The sequence below is a fragment of the Lynx rufus genome, unplaced genomic scaffold, assembly GCF_022079265.1.
Source record: "Lynx rufus isolate CCGP_SWC_20201006 ecotype Redwood Valley unplaced genomic scaffold, mLynRuf1.p SCAF_29, whole genome shotgun sequence".
NCBI classification, from domain to species: domain Eukaryota; kingdom Metazoa; phylum Chordata; class Mammalia; order Carnivora; family Felidae; genus Lynx; species Lynx rufus.
The window spans coordinates 4,027,123-4,049,573 of NW_025814844.1; the positions used below are offsets into that span (position 1 = coordinate 4,027,123).

Here is a 22,451-nt window from a genome sequence, read left to right on the forward strand (position 1 = left end):
GTGATGACAAAGTAGGAGGAAAAATCCCAATTCTTATTGAGTGGAGAAATGGAAGTTTCTTACTGAAACTTCTCAATTCTCACATTGCAGCCATAACCACTGTTCAAGTTCATGGGACACCCACACCACTAACCATAAGTACAAAAAAAACAAGAAAATGTCCATAAATGACCTTTGGTTTCTTCAAATTGCCATTATTAGTCTGTATTCTCAACATTATCTTAAATTCTAGTTACTTATTTATTTATTCATTCATTCATTCATTCATTTATTCACTCACTTACTTTATCTTAAATTTTATCTTAAGTCTTATATGATTTTTATCTTAAGCTTATCTTACCTAGTGGGGGGGAAATGAGATTCATTTTCCTGATAATGTACTATGCCAAAAGCATTTAATTTTTCAAACAGGAGAGGACTTTATTGAAGCGAATGGAGATCCTTAACGGAAATTGGTTAAATTTAATAGACTGTCCTTTGATTCATGTGTAACCCAGGACTTTCTTTATGTTGTCTGAAAGAAGTTGTTTTGTTTCTTGTTTTTGTTTTTAAAGTAAGACGGGGATAATTACATTGCAATCTTTCATATAAATTCTTAAATATGAATGGAGAGACTTATATGGTAGTCATAAAAGAGAAAAGAAAAAGAATCTTAGGGAAGTTAAAACATAGAATATTAAACTAGCAATCAGAACGCTGGCATTTTAAAGATGGGAGGAACCTAGAAGCTTAGACCCTCCTATTCAAGATAGACCCCCAGCTGTCTGTCCCCTGGGAGTTTGAGAGAAATACAGAATTTCAAGGACCTGCTTAATTTCCATAACCTGCATTTAAATAAGGTCCCAGGTAAAATGGGACAAGCACTGGTCCCCCTCACTATCCAAACATTTGCTAAACACATGAGCATAAAGACCTGAGAGTTTAAGTGCCTGCCCAGACTAAGTGCACAGAACCAGCTTTCTATAAAGTACATGAACAGTAATTCATTATTTATGATTTTCAATAATGGGTAGCTACCGCCCAGGTAGCTGGATACTTTCTGCTGTGCATTAGATTAATTGACAAATAGCCTCTTCGCAGTTGATCCCGCACTCTCTCTGGTGACATGGGCATGAGAAACTCCACAGACCGTACATGGCAGCACGGTCTTGTGAGGAATTGTACCAAAGGCAGGAGAGTAAAACGGAAGGCGATATCCGATTGAGGGAAGATGGAGACTTGAAAGGGAAGCCAACAAGAAGGTGGAGAAAAATGAGTCTTCTATTACCTTGGTCATAATTTTACCAGCTTTCTGAGAACGATTATCACACATTTTACACATCACGACTGACGCATGCAACCAGATGTGACCCTTTTCAAATGAGATGTGACGTAGGCCAAACTACAAGAAGGACAGAGTAGATACATATCTGCATTTTCTCTCTCTATGTCTCGATAGGCTCTTGTGTCAACTGAAGAACAAGAATGAAATAGTAAGAAATTTGGCTTCTCAAAACTCTCCTTGGAAATGTTTCCCTAATATTTTAAGTTCTTATACTTCCTCCGTTGTACGACCTATAGAGCAGGGAAAATGCAGATGGAGGCGACAGGGATCTGCTTGTCTAAATTTCTACAGAGCGGAGGGTCACACACCACACGTCAGTGAAACATCAAATACCTTTGCAGCTCTGATTAAATACTGAAGAATAGTTTTGGGAAGTTTAATGACAGACTTTGGCAAGGCTAAAATGGCCGACGCAAACTTCCCAATAGCTCTCTACAAAGAAGGACAAAGCGACAGTGATTAGTAGAAAAACATCAAAGACTAACAATTTTACATATGACGTCAGTATGAATTTGTCTCTACAGTTACATCAGCTAGGTTAAAACGTGCCCCATCACTGAAGCTGGAACAAATGTGCTTTGCTTGTTGGTTCAGAATAGGAAAATAGTCAGCCATTGCATGTAATCCATAAACACGGTGAGGAATGTTCTCTTCTTGGCTGAATGAGTGATGGTTATAAGGAAACTCATGAGAATAAAGATACACACGTCAGGTCATCGGTATTTGACGAGCCAGCCACACGCACAGACACCACCTTTAAGAGACACAACTCAAGTAGCGATGGGGCCAGCGAGGAAGCATCAGAGCAAGGTGGCTCCATAAATAATTTAGTTCTTCAATGTCGTTGGGAATACAGGGGTGGATGTAACCCTGCAGCTTGAGGAGACCCGGTCAGCAGAGTGACAATGACCTTTTCATGGACACATCATGCGGCTTGATGGGTATCGCTCCATATGTCTTGGATTGTAATGAACAGGAAAGAACAGTCCTCACAAGTGACTCTTTGGTAAAAGAAATATATGCCAAGCTTTCACCCCATGTGTAACTCTACTGACAAGTCCTCATCGCTAACAAGCATTGCTTAGACAATCACTGGGTACACCGTATTAGGCTGGTGAGCTATGTCACCAAGAATGAGGTGGCACATTCTGAAAAGGAAAGGCAGCTAAGATGAAAAAATCAGGACTGTGCTGGCTGTTTTCATGACTGCAGTACAGTCTCAAACCTTTGACAACACAAATGAAATGGATTTGCAAAATCTGAGGTAACATGGAAGTGGCCGTTGGTTTCAAAACAAAGCAAGTGCTTTATTTTTATGATCAACTATTTCACGTCTCAAAATGGGAAGTCTGCTCAAGCAATCCAGAGCAATGCCAGAGAAGTCTTCTTCACCTTCTACTTGTAACAGAAAAATAAAGTTCACCCAGGGAAGCTTTATTTTTGGTTTATAGCATCAGAAGGGTTTTTGATGCACCGGAGCAAACACCTGGTGGGAACAGTGTTCTTGAATGGCAGGAATTACACCAAAGCTGAGGGCAAGCAGCGTTACAGTTTAATGAGGGATGGATGATTTCAGGTGGAAATTAGAAGCTTCTGGAAGCTATAACACACGTGAACATGGCAGAAGAAGTCTAGGCCTGCATTCAAGGTCTGTCGGAAAGAAAAGCCCTTCAACCAGCAAAGGGCATGGTTTTCCCAACCCCAGAATTACCTGGAAAGCAGACCTTCTCGGAGGTTCTTCATCTTCCTTTTTCAGTTCTTCCTCTTCCTCCTCTTCACTATCCGTTTCAAACAAATAATAATCTCCACTCCTGACCACTAAGCAAAACAAAATATTTACTTATTTCTTGCAAGAGAGATGAGATCATTAAGGGCTTATTAGTGAACTGCCCCCCCCACCGATATACACATTGTCCACAAAAGACCAGCAAGAGATGTTGGCAGGGGGGGAAAAACAAGAGATGAAGAGAACTCATTCTGGGCTAACACTACGTGGTGTTGGTGTGGCCGGGTCTACAGAGCATGAGGCCTTGTCTATGCCATGTAAGAAAACTGGCCACTGCTGGGTTTATCTGATACTCTCTTCCTTCTTCGTTGTAAATTTTACACAGATAACACTGGATCAACTCTGCAGCAACCAGTTTTGTTACCAAGATGGCCAAAATAGTGGCTGGAAAACGGTTACAGTTTCACAACTCAGACCAGTCGGCAATTTGGGTCCTTTAGACGAGGCCAAAGTGAAGTAGAGGATTTGGTGTTGTCTGAATGGGTCCGGCGTGTGGTAGAGACGCCAATTAGGCTGATTCAGGACCAAGAATCAGCATCACCGACTTCGACTTCACTTTACACTCTGCAGACCTGGCTGCTCCGCATGTGACACAGGGGACAGAGCATACATGGCAAGACATTTGAAAGAGTTAAACAAACACAAAAAACATTCCCCCGCCCCCCCCCCCCCCCCACACACACACAACACACACACGCGTTGCCACAAGGAGGAAATGGGCAGGTAACATTAAAAAAACAAAACAAAACAAAAAAACCAACTACAAAAACAGCACCACCACCACCACTCTGGCTGTTTCTACAAGTAGCACGGGACAGACTGAGGCACGGCAGACATGGCCGATATGGTTTAGCGCTGTTGGGCTTCTGGTCAACAAGGAACTCCGGCTGCTCACTGAAATGTGAGGAGAACCATACTGACCAGAAGACACAAAGCACAGACAGTCTGGATAGTCCGTGCCTTGCCTTGCCTGATCTTCTCCCTGCAAGAACATATTGCTGTGTTAAAAGGAGCAGAGGAAGCTGAAATGTCCAGAGACTTAAAGAAATTTGAGAATCCCATCTTTGTCGGCTTGAGCGTTACGTTAAGTTTATCAGAGAAAAGAGACCCAGCGTACGTATTGCCGATGCTACAAGAACTGTACCATCATTGCGGGGGAAAAACATAGTAGCACTTTCAAGGTACATTCAAGTTTTCAAATGCTGAGGTGTCTTTTGGACGACATAACATGATGTCTTCCGTGATCTTTTGGATTCGTGCGTTGTAAGGTAATGGAACACCTTGGCTTGTTTAAAATTAGTTGCGTGACCATCACTAAACATGGCCAGAAGGAGGTAATTTTGCCCAACGGTTTCAGACCGTATCTGAAGCCTCCATCCGTGAAGTTGCACACGGAATGAATTGGGCCTTATATCCTTGAACAGAAGCACTGTAGTTTGTTACTTTTATTTTGAAGAAAGAACCAGGCCCAGAGTACTGGGTCCAGGCCTGAGGGAATAAATGCAATACAACAGAAGGTAAGAATAAGCAAGAACAAACCAAAGTCACAGCATTACGTTTGACAGTGAGGAAGACCATTAAAGTAATGCCTTCAAGTAAGCTCAGACATTTGCAGGAAAGTTACATGGACTCTATGTCACATGGTCATTTGGTAAAAAACAGAGTATTACAGGATTGAGCATTTTACCCTCATTATAGGCTCTAAAATCAACAATAGCTTCAACTGTATTCAATCATACCTTCTGTGACTTTTACTCGTGTGGACACAGTGAGCCCAAACGGTTTTCTTCTCAAGCAGTCACAACACCGATTTGATCATTTTAAAAAAACAAACTATCAATTTGTATGCGAGAAGTAGAATTGACACGTTAAAACAAAGAAGGAAATGCTTAGGAAAATCCCCTATTCGTTTATGAAATGTTACTGAGATAAAAGTACGAAAACAACAGAGAGTGTTTTCTTCGGTGCTATCTGCTAATAATAAGGAGAGAAGCTCTTACATACACATTTGTTAGTTCAGAGAGCGATCCTGCCCCCAGCCTGTGTCCAGAAACATGTGGATATTGATGTGATTGCTGAACTGAGTGCGAAAATAACTTTTAAAACCTACCACCTGTATCCCCAGAAGCCCAGACCTCTGTTTCAGATATTTAACAAGAGGAAGGTACTGAATTGGCATGGAGGCATACTACCTTGGAATGGAAGGTATCATTGAACAGCAATAATGCAATCGCATGTGTGCACATAGGTATGGAAGTGGAAGATTGGCCACCTACAGACTATGTTAAGATCTTGACTGCTTGCCAGTATTATGAACAACTTGGCCATATCACTGTATCATCTGTAGACTTACACAAGGGTATTCAACTACATGTATTCTCACACTCCGCACCTGTAAGGAACCATCTAGGCAAAAGCCCATTGACTCAAGAGATTGAAATAAGGGCTTTTAGTAAAGTGCTTCCAGATCTAAAGATAACTTTTGGAACTCATGGCCTAAGAAATAATCCACAGAGTCATTCCTTTCCTTTCCTCATGAGCTGGTAAAAGGAAATGTAGTTTGTGGAAAAATTTTAACACCACGGTCAGAATCTGATTCCAAACCATGAATTACACACATTCCTGCATTATTGCACCAAGAGGTGTTGTAACAAGGCACATTTAATTTAATACCAGTCTTCAAGAACTCGATATAATGAGGGTGAAATGAATCAGAAAACTAAAGTCAATAACCTTCATAAGCAGTTCTTTTTCAGTTATTACCAACTTGTAAGATGATTATCGAAGACCATATCCAATTCCTTCCAAAATTCAATGTTTAGACGAGAAAAGGAAAGACAACTACAATTGCAACGGGAATTTACCCCAGGTGAGAGAGAAAACATTCAGTAGGACACAATGTCGAAATGGATAGGTCTGTCTAAACTAGCAAAGGGCCCTTTACAAACAGAAAGATAAGCACAGTTTTCTTGTGACTTGATAGAAACAGGCTTACAGTGTGCTGCATTATTGGATCGTTAGCATGACGAACATGCCAATGAACAAAAGATTCAAGAGTCACACAGAATTTCGATGTGAATCTTTGTCTTTTGACTTGGCAGCAGGTGAAACAAAACTCATTGAAAGTCATGTTTTTTTTTTTTTTTCCCTCACATAATGCTATAAATTCAATGTTTGGGATTAAATTTAGTATCATTCAGGCGTGTTGAGCAAATTTTGAATTAATACTTCCGTAAATCGGCTTGCTGATTTTAGAAAGTTAACTTTGGGGCGAGAGAAGCCAACACTATATCTCAGAGACACGAAGAATCAGGCACAGCAAAACATTCTGATCAACTTGATTTTCTAGTGATTCTGAAGATCCCGTCAGTAGAGTCTGTCCCACCATCGTGCGACACTGTGGGCCTCAGTGATAGTCCCTGTCTGATCACGTTAGCTGAAGTTATTAAGCCACAGGATAAGGCATAAAGGCCTGAAGGTATTATTAGTAATTTGCAACATAATGAATAATTATTCAATATTTGAACAAACGCAAGGAGGGTCAGACTGAAATGGATCATTCCATTCTAAGACCGTCCACTGGCCAATCGTGAGTGATATTTCCTTTGCTAAGCAGAACAAATATAGCCACTGAGTTCCATAATTCCTCATCCCTTTTTTCCTGTTTTTAAAGTTTATTTATTTTGAGAGAGAGAGGAAGAGAGAACAATAGCAGGGGAGGGGCAGAGAGAGAGGGAGGGACAGAATCCCAAGCAGGCTCCCCACTCTGCACTGAGCCTGACACAGGGCTCGATCCCACGACTGTGAAATCATGACCACGACTGAGATCATGACCTGAGCTGAAATCAACAGTCGGAGGATGCTTAACCAACTGAGTCACCCAGGCGCCACCCCCCTCATTTCTTTTAATGATCAGGAGGGAAACTTTAATTCTATGTGGCCATGAAGCTCTGCTTTTCAAAAACTGTTGTCCACCTCTGCTCTGAATTGGTCATGGCTGGTGGCTCTACAGCCACGCCACATGCTAGGCTTCGAATGTGGAATGTAGTACGAGAGCCTTTTGAAACTGGGGCAGAGGCAGAATGAGAAAGTGAACACATTTTAAGTTAGCCTCCCCTTTATATTCAATAAATTGCCAAAAGACCTTACATGCAAATAAAATCAAAGCTCTGGGAAGAAGGGGGAGGAGAGACTCATCGGCATCCATGCCTAGTGCCTTACAAAGAGGGTCACAAACACTTTGAACTTAATGAGTATCCTCCCAGGGGGAGCCAAAACTCATGTTCAATAAGGGTTTTCAGTTACAAGACAAATACGTATCAGCAGAGCTCTGGACCTCAGAATTAGATAAAAAGGTAGCAATTCTTCGCTTTCTGAGCCCTTAGGATGCTCAGGCACGTGTCAGCCACATGTGGGGCTTTCTTCAGACGGCATGGTAATCAGCTGATTTCTCTGGAAGGTGCCATCACCAGGGCCCAGAGACCCATTTCCATGAAAATTTTCCTACACTCTGACCCCCTATCAAGTCACAAGGACCAAACCATGCATGGAACACACAGGTCATGGGGACGCCTGAATTCTGGTCAAGGATATAAGGGTTAGAATCGATGAAATTGTAAGAGGATCAAGAAAACCTACTGGAAGCATGATCAACCCAAGGCCGCCACCACTGCTTTTTTTTGCCCTTGGCTTTCTGTTTGTCTGCTTCTCCTAAAATAAAATATGTCCAAATATTAATTCTTATGAAGTGAGAAAACAAATTTTGAAAACCACGCTTTAACAACTCAAATGTCAAAATCTAGGTAAGTTGCAAAAGTACATCAGACGTCAGGGAAAGAAACTATATCAAATCTGAAATGTTTACACGCATGAGCAGGCGATTTCACAAGGCAAATACTAAGTGTTCTATGAACATTATGCCACATTTTTGCTTTCTTTTTAGTAATAGAGTGCATATAAAGAAATATAAAAAAGAAGGTTAGCTCTCAAAAAGGCATCACACATTGAATTTTCCGGTGAATTAACAGAAAAGAAGCATCACCTAAACTTTATAAAACAATATAGTGGCAGATAATTTGTGAAGATGCATATATTCCAATAACCAGGAGTTTCCTTGTGATTATTTTCATGCATGGTTGGAAAAATACAAATTTATTGGTTATTAAATAGGTGCTATATATTAGAAAACACCATGTATTATTTTGCCATTCCCCTTCAAATAGAAAAGCATGCAAACTTCTATCAGAAGACCTTTTAAACTTAATTGGATATAGTAAATCTGCAGATATACTACAGATATAATAATGTATATTTCATTTTAGACTTCATTGGAACAGACAATAATTGAAGGATACTTAACTACCATTATTCAGATACCACATAAAATATGCATACATATTTCATTTTTGTATAACATTTATAGAAATCAAAGACAACAATAGACTGTGTACCTAAAATATCTAAAATATTTTCTCTAAAGGAATAAATTAAAATTCCTTCTCATTTTCTTCAGAAACACATCTCTGTGAGACAGAAGCTAGGCTATGTGTTGATTAAAGTCATTGTGCTGAAGAAGAGATACTCATAAAGTCACGGAGTCATTACATATGTACTTTGTGAAATAAATACATGTATCCCACTCACAATCAGAAGGTAAAACTTGCTGAGTTAAAAAAAAAATACAAACATGCATAATACCGGCAGAGTAAAAGTAATGTTATTTTACAGCCCTAGCCCTTATCATGCTATTATTCAATGCCAAGCTACTTGAACAAGAGGGAAACGTCTCGACATACTTTCGTCATCCTCTTCAGAGAGTTTTTGGATGTCTTGGCCTTCCCCTGATTCCTGGGTCAAGCTCAGCATCCTCTCCTTACCCTTTTTGTATTTCTGTTGCCTGGCTTTGATGCGATCCATCCTATAAGATAAAGTAGCAGCAGCAATGCCAAGAACACACCCACAGTTACCACATGATCAGTTTGGGTTTCCACTTGTATGTATGTGGGTAAAATCACAAAGTGGTCAATATTTGGGACTTTTGAATGTTTTTTTTTTTTTATTGGCAACAAGCATCTTCTTGGGGGACAATATATACATGTCTACACACATATATATGTATATGTATGTATACATATATGTATGTATATATATGTGTCTCCCCACATCTCCCTGTTATTTTGCTCTACATAGATGCTGGTCTTAATAATATGATCACAATTATGCTGAAGTTTGGTACACAGTACTTTATGTCCACCTACACCTTGTACCAAAGGCATTTTGAACACACTAGACGATGAAATGGAAGTCCTTTATTCTTCCAGATTTTGCAATTTTTAACAATTGATACCTGTGTATCTCACATAGTTGTGAAAATCAAATGAAAAAGTATGTGTGAGGACTATTTTGTAAAAAGCATGTTGCTCTTCAGATGTTCTTAAGTATTCTATCAGACCACGTGACTCTTCTCTATCTCAAATCTAATCTCCTATTGGTTCTGGAAAAATGTATTATTGCATCTTTAATTACTGAGTTAGAGCCTTTTATTTTGTCTGCTTAATTGGGAAGTCCAACTATTCAGAAACTGCAGTGCTGAACTCTGTTTCCCAGACCTGTCCTCCTGCGGTGTTTCAGTTCTTAAGTTTCTTAAAATTCTGGATACGTTGCTCAAGTTTTTAAGCTGATTTCTGCTTCCTGCAACTTATACAGCACTTTTAGCTTCTCTTTGGCAATGATCATTACCTACATTCTTTTATATTCTGACTTTCTGTCACTTAAGAGGATGCATTCTTAAAGCAAATGGAAAAATTCAGTAAAGTGAATGATAGTAACAGGTTTCCCCTATGGGTAATTAGGAACTCATTCTACATGTGGGTCCAAATTTATTATTTCTCTGACCTGATGACTAGAGACCACAATGGCAACAGTTATACCATAACTGTTTATATGACACTTTATGTAACTCATATCGTCAATTGTGGAATAAGCCAGGCAATGGGATGGTGTAAGTTATGCTAGCAAACATTTTTGCATGGGGAAAGGAGCTGGGAAATGAGGTCATAAGGGAATTAAGTAGTCTCAGCAAACTTGGGGGATTTTCCTGGTGGGCTGATGGAGTCTCCACTTTCCTGGAGAAAGTGGCTAGGTTTTGAATTCCGTGGCCATCAGCTCTTAAACCTGCCCCTCAAATGAAGAGCTACTGATCCTCGGAAGTGACATTTACTGCTGAAAATTTCACTCCAAGAAAATTCTTTTCAAGGGATCATTTAAAAATTAACTAATTAATTTTAAAAAGAAATTATCAAAGCTCTTGAGTGGAGTCAGTCCCTTACTCGACTTCCCCAGAACGCTGCGGCAGAAAACAAGCTCTTGAAGCGAACACAGGGAAACGGGGGTTGTATTTCTAGTACTGCCTCTAGTTTGTTGGGGATTTTAAGTCATCTAATGTCATGGGTCAACAGTTTCTTCCCAAAGAGACTGTATCATACTATCTTTAGAGATCCTTCCAAAGCTAGGACTCTGTATTTATTCCTTTAATCCACAGATATAATGAACATTTGCTCCACCTCAATGGTACTGGCAAAGGCCCTGTCTCATTCATGAACTCTTTTCATCTTTATAAAAACCCAGATATGATTGTGAGCCCTAATTTCAACAGGAAGTTGAAATTCAGAGAATCTGAACGATGTGCTCATGGTGCCAGAGTAAGCAGCTGAACCAAGACTTGAACCAAGTCTTATCCAACATGGCTCCCCTTTCTACCACGCTGCAGCCATCTTTCTTTTAAATTACTTCCATTTTCAGTCCAGTGAGCATAAGCTACTGCCATGACACAGAGCAAATACCCAGAAGTTGTAAAAGTTAACACAAATGGGTTTTTCAGGGGATTAAGGGTACCTGGGAGTGGAGAGCCAGCCCAACAGGATCAGGCAAACCAAAATTAAAAGGAAAGGAGAAGAGTGAAATAAAGCCTCCTTACTGCCTCTTCAGTTGATCCATTGATTTTTTCTCTTCCTCAATTCTTGCCTTTACGGCCTTTACAATTGTGGCTTGGAAAAGTTCAGCCCCTCTAGAGAAAAATCAGAAATAGAGAAAAAAATCAGTATTTCTATCCTTTTTACTTACCTTCCCCTGAAAATGATTATGAGGATTAGAAAACATTTCTTTTTAGCTCATTAACTGGATTCTTTTGGCTGGCAGTGGGAGTCTCAAGAGCCCGTGCAGAGGCCCCTTCCCAGTGGATGAACACGGCACAGCCACCCGAGGGAGGGAGTGGGCCTGCTCACAACCACAGAAGGTCAGTAAAACAAAACAAAACAAAAAAAATGGTTTGTGTTTTTCAAGACATTGAAAAGAATGCATCCCTTCAAACCTGTCCCACTGAACCTCGTATCTTAGCGAAGCATTACTCACCTGACCTTGTTATATATAGTTGCCCCATGAGGGACCATTTGCAAGGAGGAGTGAGTTCAGATTACTTTCCTACTCAATGAGCAGAAGCAGGTATGGAGTGAATTGGGCTAAGGAAATAGGCGAAGCTGGAGTTCAAGCTCCATCACGGGCACGTTCTGTCTCCTGCCTCTTTGCCTCTCTGCTTCCCTCCTTCCAATCCCTCTGCCTGTTCTCACTTTTCAAGCCAACTTTGGGTCCTCCTAGATCTATTTCATCAACCTCTCTTAATATCTTCAACTCTGGTTCGTCATCTGATCATATCCGCTTGGTAAATCCCAAGTCAGCAGGAACCCAGTGGTGTGCCAGCCCTGTGGTCAGAGGTGCAGGACAGGCGTGACCGGGCACGTTATCTGCTGACTCCTCATGCGCCCTCGGAATTCTTCCCTACAGCAGCTATTTAAAACCCCTTCTACTTTTCTCAAATCTAGACTTCTGTCAAGGGCTCTTCACTCCTTGTTTCCTACTTCCCGAGAGAACATAAGTCATGAGGCAATAGTTTGCTCAGCTGCCTCCCACCTAGCCTGCGGAAACTCTTTCCTGCAGTGACAGTGGGAAAGGTGACACTGTCGCCTACGGTCTGCCTGTGCACAAGTCCCTTCCCATCCCTGCAGCCAGAGTGGCTCCATCCTTCCCTTATTGCTCTGTTTCTGCATTTTCAGCCTTCTCACTGCCACTGAGTCCTCCTCACAAGCATGCCCACATGCTCACATCCTGCTAATCTTAGCAAATAAAAACCCGCGCACACTCACAGTCTTCTATGTCCGTGCATGACTATCTCCCAGTCACTGTCCCTAAGCCTTTCCCTTCAACCTCAGCTCTCCCATGTTTGGCTCTGGTGCCCAGGTGTTGAGGTCACCAATTTCCGCGTTCAATTTTCAGTCTTGTGTTTGTACATTCTGTCTGCTGAACGTCTGTTTTGAAACAGCCTTTCTCGGGCTCCAAGGGCACCATGCTCTCTTAGCTTCCTTTTCTCCTTTCTGGATCAGAGTTGCTGGTCTTCTCTGCCCATCTCTTAAGTGTGGATGCTCCCCAGGGCCCTCTTCTCATTCACATTCCCTCCAACCACTCACCTGCTCTAATCCCCTATGGGTCATGAGGCCCCTCGAGTCTACTCCCACCTCCATACCTGTCCTCCCACCGGACTTGCCAATGGGTTTGGTTTTACAAGCTCACCAACCCAACAACTCAGGTCTGTGGTCAGTGTTCTCCCAAGTCTAGAGCTTCTTGGCATCTCTACATTTGGGAATGGTACCACCATTTGCTTCAACCAGAACCCTGGGCATATCATCCTCTACCCTCTCCTTTCCAGCTGCACCTCCCTTCCTTCCAATTTTCCAGTTGTGCCAATTTTACTCTTAAATATCTTCCTAGTTTATCCCATCCTGGTCTGAGCCATTGTCTCTCTTCTGGATCAGCAGAGAAGCCACCTAACCGGTCCCTTTGCCCATGGTCCTGAGTACACGCCACAAGCAGAGTGAGCTCCTAAAACATCACTAAGGCCACACCATTCCTTTGCTTCTTATTATCTGTGGTGTTACTTTTAAAGTCATAAACATGGTTTCTCAGGCCCCTGATAATCGGACGTCTCCCTATCTCTCCAGCTTATTTGTCATCATTATCTTCACCTTCAAATTTCTGTTTTTCAACCATGCTGAGCTTCTCAGGGTTTCTTCATGAAAACTTCCCCTGGTAACTTCACTTGGGCTGTGTCCCCGGCCTTCCTCCTCTACCTCCTGTTCATCCCTCAGGGTGCAGCTTAGAATGGAAGGCTGCCGTGGTTCCTGCCATTTGCAGGTGTTTATGTACCCTTGATATAATCCCCACGGCTTCTCTCCTACCATCACACTAGTCACATGGCATTGTGACTGCCTGTTGATATGTCCTTCTCCCCACAAGGCTATAAGCTCTGTGAGGGGAAGGCCAACCATCTGCCTCCTTGTAACACAGTAGGCTGTGGACAAATCAATAAATGAATGAATGTCTTTTCTTTGGAAATTCCGTTGTGAATTCAACGCTTGTTAAGACATGGCTCTTCTTGAACAAGCACGAGCTGTACTCTGAACCAAAGCCATCAGTTTCTATAACATGAGGCATATGGCTTTCTAAATAACTGTGATAACTTTGAGGGAAAAATACCGGCTTACTATTATGATCTGGATGTCTAAGGACCAAATGTTTAGGAAAAGCCAAAAAAAAAAAAAAAGATGTATTTATCAGCACAAATACCAGTTGCTCTACAAGTAAATAAAATTTCTATTAGGATAAAATATCTTGGATGAGCCCCCCCAAAAGAAAAAGAAACAAAAAGAAATAAAAAAGGACAAGACATTGTGCTCTAATGAAACTGATACGCTGGGTGTTAGAAAAACAATTACAATGGTAAATTCTAGGGCCAATATTGTGCAGAAAATGAAGTCCCTGTTCATGCACATAGTGAGGGCCCATGGTGGCACAAAGCTCCTCAGAGTAAATGTAGGTCCCCTACTGAAAATTCTTTTTACTGGGCTCCAAGTTAGTGAACAAAGGCCAGGAACTGCTTCCCTATAAATGGCTTCCGAAATAAACATTTTGTTTATCCTGGCAGAGGGAAGGAATAGTCTCTAAGAGCACTGGTGGTATAAACAGAAGTGTATTAATCTAAAACACAAATCAAAATGATAGATTCTGGAAATTCCATATGAGACAAGCTGATGATTATCAGATTATTTAGCACCATGGGTCTGATGGAATCAGCAAGGCTGGTGTCCCTGACATGGGCAGAGCTGTCTAGGCATTGCCTTTAATACCTAGCTTTCTTCCCAGTCTTTCCCCTTAAAGCTACAAGATTGGGGCAAAAACTGGAAGAAGGGTGGAGTCTAGGAAGAAGAAGGTAGTGTGGCCCGGTGACCTCTTGTTAAAAGAGAAAATCAGGTTGTTGGGGAAAAGAGGTTGAAGGGAAGGAAAAGATAAGAAAAGATGGATAGGAAGGTTTAGAATGAGCTTCAGTATCTATCACACTCCTTCTCAACCTAAATCTGAAAAATAATACGTAAGTGTGCTTTTCTCCGTTTTTAGGACAGAGCCAGAGAGGGGGAATGTGGACTAGTCTCTATAGAGATCAACACGGTCTGTGTTACTGCTCTTTCTGAGGCCAAAATGAGCGATGCCCAGTGAGGTGGTCTGTGCCCAGAGGGCTCTAGATGACCAGTCTGTCTTTGACCTCTCGTAGCATCCCAGATCTTTGTAAGGGTGACTTGGTACCAAAGACTTTCTTGTTACTCTTCTAGTTTAGGTTTTCAAGGCCTTGTGCTAAACCCTTCTTGGATTGGTTTCTCCAGAAGGGGTTTCTTAACCTATTGCAGGTTCTACAGGCAAGCTCAGACAAGAGCACAGTGCAATATTACTTCCAGACAGATACTTAAAGAGAAACCACTTGATTTCATGGCCTGACCCACCTTGATGCCAGGATCTGTGAAGCTTTTATATCAGCCACAACATGTAGGAAATAGTAACTCATGAAAACTCTTCTCTGCAGTAGGAGGAAGGCAAAACATATGCTGTCCCAAATAATTCCTGCTTCACCACTGGGGAGTTTACATGAGGAATCATCATCAGCTGGGGTCAAAAAGTAGAAAAAAAAAAAACAAATTAAAATTAACATCCATTTTCATTGTTATTTTTTAATATCTGTGGCATAATCAGGCTTGGGAAATCCCACAGGCCTCAGAAAAATATTCTGATGCATGGACTCACTTATGGATGGATTTGTTTACAAGCAAAGATACACATTTCAACTCCAATGTCAACATTGATTTGTAAGACTGACCACAAGTAACAGTGTAAGGCACAGACAGGACTCTTCACCAAGGGTGCCTCCTCAGGACTTCTCTCTCTGGGAGAGAGAGGTTTCTTTCTCTCTGAACAAGGGCCATGGAGAAATAATGTCTCTATGTCCCAATGCCAGAGGCAATGCTCTGATATGAACAAATAAACAAACAGAAAACAAAACAAAAAGCCCCGGCTATTCTGGGAATGGTAATCCGAGTATAACCAGAAGAGCAGTTAACGCAGTATGGTCTGTTAGAAAAAGAGGTTATCAACAGATATCTTATCCTAAATCAAAACAAATTCCCAGTTGCTCTTCATCCTGGGCAAAGGGTAGCCTGGATTGGAAGCCACAGTGGAGAGAGTGCCGTGGTCAAGTAGCCCCCATTTCGGGCACCATGGAGGACCAAGTGTGGTTTTGTCCTGGGTTCTGGTACAAGAGGCAGAGGATGGGAATGGAAACTTCTGCCTCTGCCCTGGGAGTCTAACTGCAGAAACTGTGGAGGTTCTTCTAGTTGCCTTCCTGATTTTGAGGTTCCCTGAGCTTCCTGAGGAGAGAAAAATCTGGAAGTCAGAGGTACTCTGACTGCCCAAGAATCTAGCTGCAAACACCACAGGTCTATGGACTTCTGTAACCCTTCCTAATGTAACTCAAAGAAGTTTGGGGAATTATTACAGGCCACATACAATCCCCAGACCTGCCAGGTCTTGTACGTTTCCAGAACATGACTAAACATGTCTAGAATAGGGGCACTTCATGGTAGGGACAATAGAGTCATAATGTACTACAGTCCTATAGCCTCCATCTAGAAAGGGAATTGACCTCTTTTTTTCTGTTTTGTTTTTTCATTTTATTTACTTTATTTAAAATAAGTTTTTTTAAGTGTTTGTTTATTTTTGAGAGAGAGAGAGAGAGAGAGAGAGACAGAGAGAGAGAGAGAGAGAATGTGGACGCATGTGCATGCAAGTCGGGGAGGGGCAGAGAGAGAGGGAGACCCAGGATCTGAAGTAGGCTCCAGGCTCTGGGCTGTCAGCACAGAGCCTAACCTGAGGCTCAAAGTCACGAACCGTGAGATCATGACCTGAGCTGAAGTTGGACACTTAACCAACTCAGCCACCCAGGCGCCCCTCATTTTATTTATTTGAGAGAGAGAGAGAGAGAGAGAGAGAGAGAGAACACAAGTGGTGAGAGAGGCAGAAGGAGAGAAAGAATCTTAAGTACGTAGGGCTCAATCCTGGGATCATGACCTGAGCCGAAATCAAGAGTTGAAAGCTCAGTGGAGCCACCCAGGTGCCCCTTTGGCCCGATTTTAACATTAGAACAATACAACTGTTCTTCCTTCCCTGCCCTCCCACTTCCAAATTTGCTTTTCATACTTACGCATTTTATAGCCTTTGACTGTACAGGCCAGGCTGAACGCTTGGATCAACCAGCAACTATTTTGAACCAATTTTTCAATGTATCCACAAGCTCCTATCTGAAAAACAAATGGGAGTGGCAAACTGTGAAACCCTGCACCCAGAAAAAGAGGTTGGTGTCTTGTGATCTCCGTAAGCGCAAGAATTCATGAAGTCTCTGTGCTAATGATTCCAGAGGTAACCTGTAGTACGTAAATTTCAGTCACCATGGGGAAATGCATTTGATGCTTTAGAAGTACCATAGTTGCCTGGGGGAAGATAAATCCCATGAGTAAAGGAAGAGTCTTTAGTGTGATGATTTTAGCACTTAGAAGCCTCTGTCTTTTCACAGAGAAAATCTTGGACTATTGCAGGAACAAGATGAACTCTGTGATATCAAATGGGTGAGCAATGACCCCCAAGGCTTTGATTTTGGTACAGTCACTTTCCCACAAGATCGGACAAATTACACCTATGCTGTTTGCCAGAAGATCATCACAAACATCAGCTGCATGGTTCAGTTCTTAGAATAGGAAAAGAGTATGTATTCTGAGCCTTTTTTGGCCAATTGTCTGTGAAAAGGATTATTCTTTGTTGATTGGCATGTAGTTGTCTCATAACAATGATGCATGTTAAGTTCACATCTTGAGGGGGAAGGAGTTTAAACAAACAATCATTGCCAGCCAAAACATAAAGGTGATGACTGAATTGTGTGTATTTCCTGGGGATATGTGAGGTAGGAAAATGTCATTAGAATTTGCTTCCAAACTGGCAGTTACCCAGCTTGAGTTGCCCTGCCCATTGGAACACGCTTTCCATGTGATGATACCTGTCCTCCATGGTCATGCTTTCATTTGGGTTCTCTAGGTTGGGAATCTCCTCCTCCCTTTGCCTCCCTGGACACCCTTGATTCTGGTTTTCAAGTCTCTGACAGGTTCAAATGGCATCGCGTCTGGAAAGTCAGCTCCCAACTTACTTAAGCAAGGTATGAGTCACTCCTTTTTCTTGTTCTGGTTTTCCGAAGATGTTGTGATAATTAGCATTAACAGACCAAATTATAATAACTAATAAGTAGGTTTGTTTTCCCTTTTAGAGTGTGAGTTCATTACGGTAAAACTTGAAGGCAATACTGTACCTAGTTCTTCAGGAGAAAAGTAATGTCTAGCAAAGAACAAGTCTGCAATATAGGTTTACAGAATGAATGAATGAATGAATGGACTTTGTAGCTACACCATTTTCAGGACTGGTTGTAGGAATCAGCCTCTGGCAACAGATCCCTCACCATCACACTGGCTATTAAATAAAATGTTATTCTGTAGTCCTGTCTCGTACCCTCTCCAAGAGCTTTCAATACTACCCCAAACGTAAATAAAGATCAGTGGGGTAAAATTGTTGCATAAAAGTCACTTTTACTATCAACTGGTCTTAGACAAAATTTCAGTGGTCTTAGACAAAGTAAATGACTTGAATACATATTCATGGCAACCTACACTTGGCTTTCCAAGACCTCTAAACACAGCAGTACATCTGTCAAAAAAAATTTAAATGCCTTCATAGATTTGCCCGGCGAGCTCATCTTTAAGTAGCAAGGAAGGTGAGAAGCAGGAAATTCTTACATCACGCCTCCTCTAATGCACTACCACTACTAGAGAGTAGTGGACACAAGGATTCGCTTTGACTTAGGCCAGCTAGAGATGTATTAACTCGTTCAGCTCGTGCAAGGTTGCCATTTAATTTCGTGAAACAAGTAAGTAACTTAAAAGCTGTCCTGTGAGCCAAAATATTTGATGCAATTCTAGGATTACTAGCGGGCAGTCTAAGTTACCTACCAGGCCAAGGGACAAGTTGTACCCTGAAACATGGATATTTAATAGCAGAGCGGCTAAATTTTGCAGAGGAAGGACATCTGTTTTGCCTCAACCCTCTACTGGCTTAGCTGAGCCCTAATCAGGACCCTTCTGCCCAGAGGTAACCACAAAGTTGCATTCTCCTGTGTGTTTACATCTCATGGGTACATGAAATGTGCATTTAATAGCCCATTCTGCCTCATTTGCCACCCTACAAAGTGTTACAGAGAACTACGCTCATTTTATTTTGTACTTCCATAATGCTTTCTAGGCAAGCCAACATGATATGCCTTTGGAAGAGATTCAGTGACTAATTCAGCTCATGAAAGAGCCATTTTGTAGCACAAAGTGTGAATGGTGATAAATTATCCCTCAGAAGAAAGGGGATTTTAACTGAAAAGTACATTTTAGGATGCAAATACACATCCTCTTGTCATGTGACCTTGAGATGCTGACCTTGCAGCATCTCATTTGGGGCTTTTAAGAGAGCAGGGTGACTGGCAATTGGGCTTTTAATAACCACTGAATGGATTGTTTACTCTTGTGCTGAAACCACAAATGTGTTATACAGTGGGAGGCACTTACTGATAATATGTTTTTCATCGTAATCACAAAAACGTTGTATGCAATCAGCCAGTCCCAATAGCGCAGGATGCTCCTGATGGGTTTCAGCAGCAAATCACCCCCAAAGAGCAGGAAATAGAAGCAGGCCACCAAGTAACCCATGCAAAAGATGCTGATCCTGGTTGTCCCCGTGATGAAGATGATTGTGAGGACAAACCAGAAGAGGTAGCTGAAGATGATCACTTTGGACATGTCTAAGTATGATCTGGAAAACAAAACCGAACCATCAAAGGGCAACGATACAAACACACAAAAAAACTAAGTCGAGAGATTCTGCTTTAATGAGGGTAGAAGTTCATATTACTCATTTGACTCTCTTGTAAGCAAGGCAGGCCGTGGGGTCAGTATTCATCTTTCATTTAACACTGCCACGTCTGTAGGAAATTCTTGCCCAGTTAGTAAGAGACGAAGAGGTAAGCTGCAAATACTTGTTAGTATCTTATTTGGGCCAAATTTCCCACAAACAGCAGGATTTTCTGCCTATTACTGGAGTACTCAAAATTCCTCCCTATCTTCCTGTGGGAGGCATGAAAAATTAATCATATGTTAGAAGAAATTCTAAGATACAGATGCCTTCTGAAGCAAGAGAACAGGGAAGAATGGATTCACTTTCAATGAACTAGACATTAATAGATAAAACGAATCCGTGTTCTACCCGAAGGTCTTACTGGAGATGGAAGTCTGTCCCTGCAGATGAGTAGTAATTCTCACAAAGCATACACGGTCATGGTGAGGCTTGTAGGCTCTGTCCAACACCGTGTCTTTGGATGGCGTCAAGATTCCTTTTTGGGGAGTAATTTTCCCTGTGACCTTCCTGATGAAAGGTGAGGCAGCCTGTAGGTCACTCACTGTGCAATAAATGGCAGCTGCTGGGAGCTTCGGAGCATGGGTCACTGACAGCTGAGGGAAGTGGTACCCACAGGCCAAGACCCATCTGTTTGTTTAATTAGAGCTTCTTTAACTTGGATGTTTTGCTTTAGCTGTTTCTCTTCCCAGGTAAGGGCAAATGTACAGTAGAACCAATTGTGGGTCAGTTATTTGATGAATGAGCTGTGATTTTGTAAGAGTTAACAAGTAATTTCTTGATAAAATCTGGACTCCACTACCCAGCATCATTAGAGAACATCATTCCTAAAAGTACACTGTCACATAAGCAACCTTTTGAACTTGACCCTTTGGGGACTAAAACACTCAATCCTTTAAAATTGTTTCCTGAAATGTTCATCTCAGATCTATTTCACTCTTCTTTACCTTCCTACCCAAAGGAGAATGAATAACATGTCAGTATATGTCAGGATCCCGGGAGCACTGCAGGTGAAATTAATGATTCAGACGAGGGGTAACATGGGAAGGCCCACAGGGCCTTCTGGTGTGTGTGTGTACGTGTGTGCGCTCTGGAGTCAGCAGAATCAGCCTGCTGGCATTCTGGGTGTGAGCGTGTGTGTGTACAGAAACATGTGTGGTAGTGCACCATGTGCTTTCCATAGATTTCCCTTCCTTGCCTGCAGTTGCTTCTCATTCCTGCTCCAGGGGTCTTGGCCTCCACTCCTCAGCACTTCACCTGCTTTAGTCTCAGGTATCATTAAGACCAAGCTTGTGAGGGCCATATGGAAAAGTCTAGTCAAGGTGCCCTGAAGAGGAGCCTCATGGGCCCCGGAGCACATGAATGAGCCATGGTGGCATGTCATGAGGTTAAGAGGCTCCTTTCCAGAGCGGCCGAGCACGTGCCCACGGAGAGGGTGTGTGGGACTCCACGGTGCCCCCGACTGCCAAGTGCTTGCTAGCTTCCAGCTCGTGACTGTGCTTTGTGATGGGTCACTTCCTGATGCGTACTTGTCCGGCAGCCCTAATTGGGAAACAGAACTAAAAGCTTGAAATAATTCCATCTTGAAAAGATATCACTTTAAAAATCAGTGGTGCACAAGCATTATCTTGTTGACGTTTTAGGCTTTTCATAAGTGCACTGTAGAGTTGAATACATGTCTTTTTCCCTTTAAAATAGGGAAAAAGATGAGCTGCACTGATTTTTTTTCCCCTTAGTATCACAGAGAAGAGGTAGAAAGTGGAAGTCCTAGCTTATATTCGTGTTTAGTATGATACATTATTCCTAGAAGGAATCTATAGGTCTACATAGCTTATCATTTTATTTATTTATTTATTTATTTATTTATTTATTTATTTATATTTATTATTTTTTTTGAGAGAGAGAGAGCACGAGCTGGGGAGAGGCAGAGAGAGAGAGGGAGAGAGAGAATCCCAATCAGTGCAGAGCCTGACACGGGGCTTGAACTCACAAACCGTGAGATCATGACCTGAGCCATAATGAACAGTCAGATGCTTAACTGACTGAGCCACCCAGGCGCCCCTACATAGCTTATCATTTTAAAGCAAATTCACTTATTGGTTTGTTCAGTATACGCTGAGCTCTTAGGCCGCAGAAGGGCCTCAGCTCCCAGGTACTGGAGCTGGGTTGACTGGCTTCAGATCCTTGCTCAGATTCCTGATCCACAAAATGGCAATAACAGTTTCTCATAGGTGGTCGTTAGGGTCAGATGGCTTCATCCATGTAAAGCACCTGGAACACAGACTGGCACTCTGCAAGCACTCAGTTACCGCTGTTATTAACATTGCTATATGCATTATAGGCCAAAGACTATTGGTACAGATGGGGGGCAGGCATGTACACGAAAAGTAAGTTAGAAGTGGACTTTGCCCTAAGTTGCCTATATCTTAGACTGGGGGTGGAATAGGTTTAGATTCTTCAAATAACAATCCCATGCAAACACGATACTCTGGGAGTCAGATGCTAGGGAGCAAATCTCAGGTGAGGAGAGGCACGCTGGCTTGAACAAGACTGATTTCCACGTGGCACTGATGCACAGCCTCCCCGGGGCCCTGACAGCAGAACTGGAGGGTGGATGCTAGTTAGTGAGGATCGGCAAGTCCAAGGGCACACAGCTAGCGAGGAGGCATAGAACATCCCGCCAGCCTGTCAGATCCCCGACCACAGGGGTGGAGCTGGACTGTGAGAGTTGACTCTGGAGGCAGTGGGATGCCCGCCACAAAGTGGCATCAGGCGAAAAAAGCATGAGGACTTGGGAACCCAGAGAACACAGAAAGAATGCATAGTGAGAAATTTCGTCAGGTTCAGACACACACTCTGCAGAGGGGACTATCAGGCTGCCCAGATCGGCTGCCACCAGACTGCAGAGGATGGTGG

The 22,451-nt window shown here is 42.2% G+C and overlaps 1 protein-coding gene across 2 annotated transcripts in view; it reads right to left on the reverse strand.

Annotated features, from left to right (window-relative positions):
- PIEZO2 (piezo type mechanosensitive ion channel component 2) overlaps positions 1 to 22,451 on the reverse strand; it is a 470,115-nt gene that overhangs the window by 57,153 nt on the left and 390,511 nt on the right. The window contains exons 28-35 of one of the 2 annotated variants that reach the window (XM_047090353.1): positions 19,193 to 19,436; positions 16,744 to 16,840; positions 14,993 to 15,152; positions 11,086 to 11,175; positions 8,906 to 9,027; positions 7,749 to 7,820; positions 3,036 to 3,142; positions 1,658 to 1,756 (exon numbers count right to left, since the gene is read on the reverse strand). In XM_047090353.1, coding sequence (XP_046946309.1) covers positions 1,658 to 1,756; positions 3,036 to 3,142; positions 7,749 to 7,820; positions 8,906 to 9,027; positions 11,086 to 11,175; positions 14,993 to 15,152; positions 16,744 to 16,840; positions 19,193 to 19,436 — 991 coding nt within the window. The remainder of the gene's footprint in view (positions 1 to 1,657; positions 1,757 to 3,035; positions 3,143 to 7,748; positions 7,821 to 8,905; positions 9,028 to 11,085; positions 11,176 to 14,992; positions 15,153 to 16,743; positions 16,841 to 19,192; positions 19,437 to 22,451) is intronic. The other variant, XM_047090354.1, reaches the window with a different exon arrangement.